The 11,371-nt window shown below is 59.7% G+C and overlaps 1 protein-coding gene across 2 annotated transcripts in view; it reads right to left on the reverse strand.

Annotated features, from left to right (window-relative positions):
• The window catches only part of ZFPM1 (zinc finger protein, FOG family member 1), a 75,410-nt gene extending 64,039 nt beyond the window's left edge, over positions 1–11,371 (reverse strand). The window contains exon 1 of one of the 2 annotated variants that reach the window (XM_074314461.1): positions 10,847–11,371. In XM_074314461.1, coding sequence (XP_074170562.1) covers positions 10,847–10,886 — 40 coding nt within the window. In that variant the 5' untranslated portion in view covers positions 10,887–11,371. The remainder of the gene's footprint in view (positions 1–10,846) is intronic. The other variant, XM_074314462.1, reaches the window with a different exon arrangement.

Raw genomic sequence — 11,371 nt, forward strand, 5'->3', positions numbered from 1 at the left:
GCCTGGGCCCATTTGACAGACGAGGAAACTGAGGCACAGAGATATGCCCCAAGAGTTAGAGCCCTGGCAGCTGAGTCCAGACTCCTGGCTCTAGCAAGATAAATTCTCCCAACAGAGGGCTTGCCCCTTGGGCCCAGGCACCATTTCCTCCAGTGTGATTCCTTCTAAGGGAGGCCTGCTCTGCCTCCCCAGTCGGGCCCCTGGATGCTGTCTTTGTACTGAGGCCTGGGAGGTGCATGCTGGACGCTACGAGGTACATGGCCAGCCTGGGGGCCAGGAAAGGCCGGGAGAGACAGCCCAGGGCTCCCCTCCAGGGCCCCCACCCTCTCCACCCTCCTCCCTACCTTCTTTTTCAAAAACATAATTTATCTGTGTATTATCAAGAAATCCAGACACTTTAATCAGTGAGCTATGAAGTCAGAATTTCCATTCTTATCTGCGGGAGGAGTGGAAATGGAGGAGATAGGCTCGGGAGCGGATCGCTGGTGGGGAATGTTAATGGGTGGAGAGGCTGGGCTATTGGCCACGGAGACACCGTATCTTCCCCATTATCAAGGCCGTATCTCGCCAACCATCTCAGCGCAGTAATGGGGCCAGTTCAACTTTCCAAGTTATCACAGGAGCTGAAACCTGCGCCCGCCAGAGGCCCGGACCAGGAGACAGTTCGGGGCGGACTGGGCTTTGGCCGGCAGAGCTGGGAGGGAGAGGAGGACCGCTGGCCTGGCCAGGGTCCCCAAGGGCCTGGGTGCCTGCGGACCCTCAAGACCACTGAAGTAAGCATGAGGGGGTCCTTCTGCTCTCTGAGAAAATGTTTGGTTTTGGTGGAGTTGGGTGTGAGCCGATCACATAGGAAGGGAAACTGAGGAAGGAGGCCACCTCAGGGTCCCAGTGGGGCTGGGTGGTCCCAGGCCCTCCTGAGCTATGACAGGCCCATAAAGCAGGAAGAAGGCCAGTGGTGTAGGGGCACGGCAGGTGGGGCTGGGGTGTGCTTGCCCTGCGCTCCTACCTTGTAACCTGTACGGTCCCCTGTCCCCTGCCTGGGGCCTCTTCTAGGCCTAAGTCCTGGAAGCAGGAAATATCAATAGGGTGGGGACATCCTGGTGAGCTCTGCCCCTGCTGGTTGGGACCTAAGGCTTAGCTCACTCCACAGCCCCTCAGCAGCCTGTGGAGCCTGGGGTATGCTCAGTGTGCCCCTTAAATGCTGAGGGCCTCCCATGTTCCTCAGGGCCTCTGCAGGAAACACCTGGGGACGGGGGAAACACACAGGGCCCATAAACAGAACACCTCTGTCCGTTCAGAGGAAGGCGTCCCCAAATGCACATTCCAAGACCCTGGGGATGAATGCTCTCACTCAGAGAGGGGCAGCGAAGGTGTGGCGCATGGGTCTCACTCTAGGGCCCCTTCTGCCTGGAGGAGCCCCTGTCTCATGACTGAGGCTCTAGTTGCTCTCCTGCAGCTAGAAGGCTGGGCAGTTGCCACGTTGGCCCAGAAAGGTGAAGGGACTTGCCCAAGATGATGCAGCCAGTGAGGAACAGCATGGAGAGCAGATCTGCACGCTGCCCGGAACCCCAGGAAAGCCTTGGTTTCCTGGACTTGAACTTGGAGATTGCCAGACTTGGCAGGGAGCACAAAGCTCTGCTCTGAAAACCATCAGTGTGGCCATGTTCTCCCTCCTGCCCCCAGGAGCGTGCTGCAGTCCTGGGTCTGACCTTTAAACTCTCTAAGCCTCAGTGTCCTCTGTGTACTGGGCTAATCACTAAACCTCCCTCGAAGGCTGCTGTGGGGAAGGCTGTGAGCTCACTGCTGTTAAGTCCTGGGCACAGAGCAGGGGCTTAGGAAATGCTGTAGTGACCAATGGCCAGCAAGCCCAGAGTGATCACGGAATGAGCTTAGGGACCCAGATTAGCTGGGAGCAGATGGGGGAGGACACCACGTGAGGCCCTATGGCTGCCCACGGCTCTGAGCCTCTGCTTTCTCTCCTGTCTCGAGGGGCTGAGTAACTACTGCAAGGACAGCCCAAAAACCAGTGAAGGGGCAGCCCCAGGCCCCAGATCACTCCTTGGGGGCTGAGAATCCAGCAATGCCCAGGATGGACCCACTATTGCCTGCAAGGCCTGGTTCCCAGCGGGGGGCCCTCTGGCAGCTCTTCCCCCCTACTGTAGGAAGGAGCCAAGACTACCTGGCCTTGGGACACCTTCCCTTCTTGCTTCTTGGGTCTGACTTTCAGGGTGGGGGCTTGATGGAGAAAAGGGAAATTGAAGCAGGAGGCTGTGATAGGCAGATTGGGAAAGCGGGAGGGCTTGAAGTCAGACACCAAGAGTAACTGTCAGGAAGCAGCCCAAGGGGGGAGGGGAGAGGTGCCCCTCTGTCCTCTCCATTTTAATTTTGTCAAACAACTCAGATGACACACCAGCTCCGGCCTAGGCTATACCTCCTATGTCAAGTCTCATCCATCTCATCGAGGCGCCCAGTGAGGTCGGGTCCATTTTGTAAGGGGGAACTGAGGCTCAATGACTTGCATGAGGCCTAGACACCCTCAAAGCTCAGCCTAGTGTCCCTATGACACCTGTATCGTGCAGAGCTGGAGACAGGCTCAGGAAGGTAACTTCTGTATACCTGCAGTCCAAGAACCTCGACGCCAGAATCCTGTCTGTGGTGGTAGCCCCACATTCAGAGATGCCCCCTGTGACCTCCCCTCCTTCCCAGGAAACAACCCACCTGCCAGTTCCGGGGGATTTGGAACACAGGCACCCAGCCTGGGAGCTGGGACAGGGCTCCCGCAAACCACCCCATCCATCCTGTCTCCACATCACTCATGTGCTGTGTGACTGGTGCAGCTACCCACTCTCTCTGATCCTCCATTTCTTTGTGTGTAAAATGGGTTGAGAACCCCAACCTGAGCAGGCCACCAGAGAACCACAGGAGGGGATGCCTGGAAAGCACTTAGCAGGCAGGCACTCTCACTACTGGCTGGGTCTGTCTCCATTCCAGCTCCTGGATTGGAGGAACCAGGAGCACCAGGCCTGGGCTCAAGCAAGCTATGCACTAGCACCCCATCCATTCTTTTACAGGTGGGGAAACCAATGAGAGTCGACAGGCTGCTGACCCAGGGGAGGCAGAATGGAGGGACAGGAGGCCAAGGGGAGGGCCTGCTTATCTGCCTCACCGGGCTCTGGCCCAAGGTCAGCTGCCACATTCCTGCCCCAGCAGGGCCACTGTCTTCTCCCAAACATGGGGCTGCTAGGAGGGCAAAAGAGGAGGGGAGGAAAGGGGCTGGAGAGGACTAGGGGGCTGAGCGGGCACTGCCCAAAGAAACCTTTGCCCACCTCTGGGGCCCACAGGCCCAGCACCTGTGTCATGAGGCTTCAAGCATGTCACAGTCTCCCAGGGCCTCAGTTTTCTTGCCTATAAAATGGGTTAGTCAATAATGATGAGATCATAACAACAAGTAGACTATCTGGGCAGGAAGGGACTAAGCGGGCTTGGGTGTGGGGCCAGCCCAGCCCAGGATATGGTACAGTCAGGGCACCACTGCCCACGAGACCCTCCTTTAGAAACGTATACCCACAGGGGAGGAAGGCAGGAGGCAGGGATCTATGTGGAGTGACCAGCCCTCAGGACTTCTGGCAAAATATCAGTATTCCAGCCAGCAAATTTCAGGGCCATAGCGTCCACCTAGGACACAATGCCAGGTCAGCACTTTACAGTTTGCATCTGGGATCTCATGGATCCCCACATAAAGGCCCCAGGAGGGAGCTGCTCTTATTAAGCTCCTCCTTCAAAAGTGGAAACTGAGGCATTAGAGAAGCCACTTGCCCACAGGGTCATAGCGAGGCCAGGACTCAAGGCTCAGCAGTGGCCCCCACTGCATTGGCCTCCCACTCTGGAGGTGAGGGCTGTCCTGAAGCCCAGAGTCCTCAAAGGGTGGCCCAGACCTGGAGCTCAGAGCCCCAGCTGCTTGCTCTGGGGGTAGGGTGGGGATGGAACCCTGAGGCCCCAAAGGAAGGGTCTCTGTCCTCAGCCCACCTGGTGGCCTGATGGGATGGTGGGAACATGTCATCCAGCAGCACACAGCCCAGGTCCCCATCCGATCTGGGACCTCAGGTATTGACACCTATTGTGTCCCAGCGGTGCCTGAGTTCTCAGCACAGCCACTGGAGCAGGTACCATTTTACACACATTCTATAGATGAGAGAACCAGGGCTGGGAACAAAGGAGACACTCGCCAAGATGTTCAGCTGGGAAGCAGCCATGGGCTGGAGCTGAATCTCCAGCCTCACTTGGGGGTTTCTAGGTCAGGTCCACATGCTGAGAAAAAAGGCTGGGTGAGGGTGGAGGCCTCTCTCAGAGCTGAACCATACCCCCTATTTCCTCATGGCTCCAGGGCAGGATTCAAGTCCTAACCTCTTGTGGCCTTCACGTCCTCACTGGAAAAAATAGGGCATTCGACTGGGCTGTGCCCACTGTGGGCAAACTGAGGCACAGAGGGAGCACCACATTGATGCTGCCTGGCCCTCTGCCAGGAACCACTAAGTGTGCCTTCCTCAGGAAATCCCCACTCTTCCTAGACCCGCTCTCCCAGGCTGAGATGGGCTCACTGCTCTCCTGGTGCTTCCAACTGCTGGCTGGGGACCCTCTGCAAGCCCATCTGCCTCTCTAGGCCTCCAGCTCCCATTTCATCTGTGAAATGGGCACAGGGACACAGGAGACTCTGGGGTCCTCTCACTTGGCCGCCTGCACTGTGACCCCTCAACTCTGGGCTGGCTTTGTCCAGATCCATCCAGAGCTCAGGTAGGAAGGTGAAGAGGTGGGGAAGGGGATAGAAAAACATCACTGACCACTCTCTAGTGCAGCCCTTCCTCTTTCCCTCTCCTCTGACAAAGGAGATTCCAGTACAGAGAGGGTAAGCAATGTGCCAAGGTTGCACAGCCTGGGAACCCACTTGGCAAGATGTGGCGGGAATGAGCAGGAGGGCAAGGCCAGCCAGGAAGAGGGGTGGCTGGTGACCAGGGGCTGGCACAGTGAGCTCTGTGGGCCACAGGGTCAGGCAGGGGCTGTGTTTTACTCTCCGGAAGAGAGTTTGGGAAAAGGGACTTCTCCATCTCATATAAGCTGGAAACTACAGATGTGACCCAACCAACCACAGAGATACTGCCGAGGGGGAGGAGCAGCAGGATGGTCGGTGGGACCTGTTTCAGATGATGTGTATTTCCCTTCGATTCTCACAGTTGTGCTCAGGGGCGAGCAAGGCCATCATCCTGGTTTTGTAGACGGGGAAAACGAGGCTCACACGGGGCAGGAGTTGCTCCTAGTCCCACAGCCAGTAAGTGCCACAGCCAGGATTCCAGCCCATGTCCACTTCATGTCCTGAATCCATTAGATCATTTATCTGACAGAGAGTTCTGGAAGGCCCATTCTGTGGGGAGAGGACCCACTCCCTGCTCCCGGGAGTGAGTGAGCACATCGACTGATGAGGTCACTTCACAAAAGGTGGGGGTGGAGGTGGGGGATGACCTACTGGTGGGGGGCTCTGGGCAGCCAGTGCAAAGGCACTGAGGCCGGAAGGGACTGAAGGAAGCCAGAGAGAGAGATCCTCCCAGTCTCAGCTTGTGCGCAGCCCTGGGAGGGGCTCAGCCCTGATGGGAGCTGCCCCCACGAGTGTAGGCTCTTCCCTTCTCACAGGGCTACACGCAGTGCAGCTTGAAGGGAGCTAAGCTCTTACCAGTGGGGCCATCTGCCCCCTTCTGCCACAGCCAAGGATACTGAGGCCCACAAAGGCTGACACTTTCTGCAGGTGGAACCCCCCTCACCACTGGCCACTGTTGCCTGTGTGGGGAGCAGCAGATGAGGTCCAGAGAGCACACATGTGGCTGCGGCCTCAGTTTCCCTATCTGTGAAATGGGGACAGGGGCCAAGGGCAGCTCCAGGAAGATCCAGGGGTATGGTGGCTGGGTGGGCAGGAGCCCAGCCAGGTGCCCAAGTGTGGCCTGGCCAGCTTACGTGAGGGCCTAGGTCTGGGTCTATGGGGTAGGTGATAACAATCGGCGAGGCAACAGCTGCCTCCAGGAGGAGGCCTGTCGATGGCAGATAGGCCGGCCGGGAGTATTATTCACGAGCCCGTCAAGCCCCAGGAACGTCTGGTTGGCATAGAAACAGGAGATAAGGGGTACAATTAATGGCATCGCATTCCCTCCTCCTTTCTTCCTCAACTGACCCATTTAAATCGCTGGCGGTGCTGGTGCCATGCTGGGCTCCCGGTGACCTCCGGGGAGGGGCTGGCTGGGCGGCTGGGACTAGGCCAGTCTCAGGCCCCCGGGTAGGACTGGGTGAAGTCTCCCCAGGGGCCACCCCTGCACAAGAATGTCTCAGGAAGAAGGCCATGGGAGACTCAGCAAGAGCAGGGCTGGGAAAGACCCCAGAGCGCCTCTGCTCCCAAAGGCCATTTCACAGGTGTGGAGACTGAGGCCCAGAGAAGCCCAAAGGCAGGCAGAGGTGAGAGGACCGCGGGAAAGCAGTGTGATGTTCATGGACATGCTGGGTCAGAGCAAGGGGCCAGGCTGCCTGCATTCCAACTCTGGCTCTGCCACTTTCTTGGGTGAGAAACTCAACCTTTTTGTGCTTCAGTTACCCCAGATATAAACGATGATAAGAACAGGACCTGCTTTAAGTTAATGTGTGGCTTGGTATAGAGTAAGCTCCGTAAGTATTAGCTATTATTAATACCATTATTACTAACAAATGAACTATCTTCCTAGAGGTCCAGGAATGCAGAAAAACCAAGAACTGTCTGGAGCCGGGTGAAGCCCCACCATCCGGGTAAGACTGGGCTCCAGAGGGTACCAGAACGCTACTCAAGTCCAGGTTCAGGAGTGAGGGTAGTGAGCAAGGCCCTCTGCTGTCTCTAAGCCTGCTGTCCCCTTTGCTCACTATAGTCCAGTCCCCATGCCCCCAGGGCTCTGAAGAAGGGGCCCAAGCCAACTAACAACAGGATGACAGGCACTGTCACACCTGTTTCTCAGAGGCTGTGGAAGGTAAAGTGGGTTGCCCATGGTGGCTTGAGTCAGGCTGGGCAGCCAGGTCACCACAGCCCCCTTTCCTCACTTCTCTGCCAATCCCCGTGGGGTGGTGGGCATTGCAAGGTGGTGGCCCCTGGGAACCAGGAAGACTCCAGGTGCCTCCCACACATGCAAAGAGAGTGTGCAGGGCTCTGTGCAGACAATTGTGCTTACATTTATAAAAACTCACAGAGACCACCTCATCTCCTTTCGGGGCCTAACCCAGTCTCTGCCGGAACTGGCCCTTGCCAGAAAGCACTGACTACCAGTCCCACAGGTGGGCGTTGGGCTGCTGGGGAGAGCAGGCTGATGACTTTGAAGCTCGGAGTAAATTAGTCATCCTGTGGCCACCAATAATTTGTTTAATCAAACTCTGAGAATGTGTGAAAAACACCATCATCTGAGACAGAGTTGGAGCAGCTGTTGGGGCTGGGACTGGCAGGGAGTGGTAGGGCTGGGGAAGGCCCAGCCAGCTTCTTCTGGAAGCCCCTTCCCTAGTTGGCCTGTTTCCACTTGGTATCTGAGATCCAGGGTCCCTAACGGCCCTCCCATTGTAAAGGGGCTCTGTGGCACCTCAATATCCCCAGTCTGACCTGGGGCTTCACTCCTATCCCCATTTTTCAGAAAGGGAAACTGAGGCCCCACCCTCCTGACCTCATTCTCACCTCCTCCCACAGAATGAGCCTTCCCTAGCATTATGTGCCTCTCAGCCCTTCACTCTCCCCACAACAGCCAGGAATCATCATTCATTTTTCAGAGTTGGAAACTGAGGCCCATTGGCCCTGGTGCAACCCCATGACAGGCCTTTTCCTGTCCTCACTGGAAGAACCCCCCCCATTCCAGGAACTGTCCCGGACTACTTAATGTACCCCATCTACTCTCCATTTCCTACCCTGTCTTGATTTCCCCGACTGCTTCCAGCCTCACCCCCTCCCATCTCCCCAAAGTAGTATGACCCAGTGCTTGCATACAGCAAGTGCTCAATAAAGTCATTCTGAGTGAACCAAGGCAGGTCTACGAAGACTTTCTCTTCTGATTTGGGGGACCTGCTCAAAAAGACACCTGCACAGTGGGTCCCCCAAAACTCAGCCTGGGCAATGGAAACCACCTGGTTGTTTTTTTTTTTTTTCTTCAAGACAACTCCAAGCAGGTTACACATCACATACTTGCCAGAAACGATACCAACCTCAACACAATTCAAGAGGAAAAACACCTTCTCTCCTGCTGGAGGTGCCAACCCCACCTCTGGCTATCTCACACTATCTAATAGGAATCAGGGGCGGGGTGTCCTCCTCCCCTGCCCTCCCCTCTTCAGGCCAGCAGTCACTTTTCTTTCATTTTGATGGACTGTACCACCCGCAGGGGGAGAATCAACTTCTTGGCAATTAAGTGTTTGGGACGAAAACTCGCCCAGACAGACGCACCCTGGCTCAGACGCCAGTTCCCCCTGCCTCCGCTGGGGTCTGAGGTCCCCACTCGCCTCAGTCGCGACGCCCCCACTCTGTTGTTGCCTCGAACCGGCGGGGCCTGGTGGCCATAGATAAGGCCTCTTATCACTCTTGGCGATCGCCATCCAGCCGACCGGCCCCAGTGTTTATCAGAGCTCACATCGACCCGGGCGGCAGGAAAGCTCAGCGGGCTGGGGGAGCCAGGGGTCCCGGGCTGCGCTCTGCCCCACGCTCTCCACCAGCGCGGCCCGGCCTATCGTGTCAGCCATCTGGCCGGCCAAGGCCGCGCTCCCGCCTCGCCCTCCCCCGCTCCCACGTTTGAAGTTAATAAATGGAAGCGCCTATCGCCGCCGCCATCGGTTACGCGCCTTATCAGCGTGGCACATCTATCTCTGCGCGGAACAAAAGGCGCACAGAGGCGCGGGCAGCTGCGCCCCGGCTTTGGTGGGGGCGTGGGGGGCGGCGGCCCCAAGCGCTCGGCTCCCTCCCCTCTACACCAGCGGCCTGGTTACAGGTGAGGCCAGCACAGCGGCCGCACAGCTGCGAGGGCCGTACGCACAGCCGCGGGCAGAGGGCTGGCGGGCGGGCGCCGCCGCTTGGTGACAATCAGCGTTCGCATCTTAACGCGCCAAGATCTGCAGTAGGGAGGAGGCTCCCCGAGCCGCCGGCTGCAGGGAGAGTGCCCGGCCCCGCCTCCCAGACCCAGCCTCCTCCCCTTAGGGGGTCGTAGGGGCGCGGAGAGTGGGCAACAGGGGCTCGCCCGTGCGCACGCTGTGATCCCTGTCCCCAACGCGCACCGCTCGGCTGACCCAGCTGGGCCCGGGCGCTCGCCCCGCTCGAGACCTTATCAGCGCTGGCGATCGGTTCCCAACCTGCGATCTCCCTGCCCGCGCTATCTGCATTTCTCATCACGCTGAAACACATACACATACACACACACACGAGAACAGACCGAACAGAGGCGCACAGGGGAGGAGGGGAAAAAGAAACCAGAGAACGCGCGCAGATCCGGACCTGTGGGTGGTTTTAATACTTGAGTTGACTTGATAGAAGGCGACTTTCTGAAAATAGGTCCCACTTGCACACTAAGGGAGTCGGGTTACGGGAACCCGGATTCATGTTTGCGTTCCCCCCTCTCCCCCGGACCTCTGGAGTAGACATTCCCCCAGGAGTTTGCACACGCGGTCCTGGTGGCAGTGGTCATGTGGACTGAAGTAGCAGTACCCGGGTGCCTGGCTGGCCCCCTCTCGTCGCCTCCCGGGCAGCCCTGACTACCTGCCCATCTGGCCAGGGAGATGCGACCCCCGGAGGAAGTCCCGCGCCCCGGCCCTGGACGCCGAAGCACTAAGTTATTATTGGCGTGGGGTGGGGAGCGGCGCTTCCTGTGCGCTAGCTCAGTCGCTCCTCCGCCAGCCGAGTAGCCCGGAGAGTGCAGGGCGCTCTTATCGCCGGGGCATCCGCAGTGTGGACACAACGGCCACTCAGTCCCGGTGGAGTGGCCCGTGGGCCAGATGGGCGAGAAATCTGGAAGCGCATAGAGGCGACCCTGGCCCAGAGCCCCCCCTCTGATTTGGAGCAGCTCCTTGGATGAGGGGGTTGTGCTCGAGGGCATCTGAGCGCACCTTCTGCTGCCCGTGCGGCCTTGGCCGGGTCAGATCTCCAGAAGGCTGTTTCCGAGCAAGGAAGGCTCGAGTTCGAGACACCGGTGACAGGACTCGGAGGTCTGAGTGCCTGGAGCCCAACGCTCGGGCTGCGGTAGCTGCACGCGGCCCCCACCCCCACAAGCCACGCTGCTCTTTGGGCAGCAGGAGTGGTGGTGGGCGCGGGCTGGTCCCCGCCACTTGGCCATGCATTTCCACGCGGCCCCGGGTGCCCCCTCTTCCTCCCAGGTCTCTCTTTCTCCCTCTAGATACAAAGCCTGGGAGAGTCAACCGCGTGAGATAAGATCACAATTTCAGCCCGTCCCGACAGAGCGATCTTATCAGGATGGGACTTGCAGAATGGAATATTTTAAACTTTATCTGAGCCCAGATCGGGGCCGCCTTATCGCCGCACCATCTCGGGGGATGCAGGGGAGGGGCCGGCTGCTAGGTAGGCGCGCCCCCCAGCCACCCCGCTCCCGGACCTCTGGGCGGACACCTCTCTGGGCCGGACCCCCGGTGCTGAGCCGAGACGCGGGGGCCCAGCCCGCTGCGGAGATTAGATTACGGCGCGCTTGGCACAGAGAGCGGGGGGCGCGGCGCGGGGTGAAGGTCGCCGGCGCCGCGGGTAGAGCGGGGCGGGCGGGTTCGGGCGGGGGGCCGGCGGGGGTCGGGGCGGTCGGGCGGGCAAAGTTTGACTCACGCTTGATCTGCCGGGGGTTGCTCTGTTTTCTTCTGGACATGTCTCCGGCGCCGCGTGCCCTCCCGGCGGCCGCCTCTAGCCCCTCGCGGGCAGCGGCGGGCGGCAGGGGCGCGGCGGTGCTGCGGAGCGGCTCATGCCCACGGCCCCCCGGCTCCACCGCCGCCCGGGCCTGCGCCCCCAGCCCGCCGCGCCCGGCCCGGAGCCGCTGCGGAGGCCGGAGGCTCGGCCCTGCGCTGCGGGCGCGCGGACCGCCGGGGCGGCGGGCGGGCTGCTGCCGGTCCTCGGCTCCCGCGCAGACGCCGCCGCCGCCGCCGCCGCCGCCGCTCAGCTTTTCTCAATGGAACCTGTGAGCAGAGCGCGGCGAACCGGGCGGCCTGGGCCGGGGCGCTCACGGCCGGCGGGCGGGCGGGCCGGGGCAGGGCCTGAGCGTCACGGACGCCGCGCCTCCGGGCCCGCCCCAGCCTCGCGGGCCCGCCCCGGCCTGCACAGCGCTAGTCCCGCCCCGCCCTCTCGGCTGAGGCCACG

This window comes from Rhinolophus sinicus, linkage group LG11, assembly GCF_036562045.2.
Source record: "Rhinolophus sinicus isolate RSC01 linkage group LG11, ASM3656204v1, whole genome shotgun sequence".
NCBI lineage: Eukaryota > Metazoa > Chordata > Mammalia > Chiroptera > Rhinolophidae > Rhinolophus > Rhinolophus sinicus.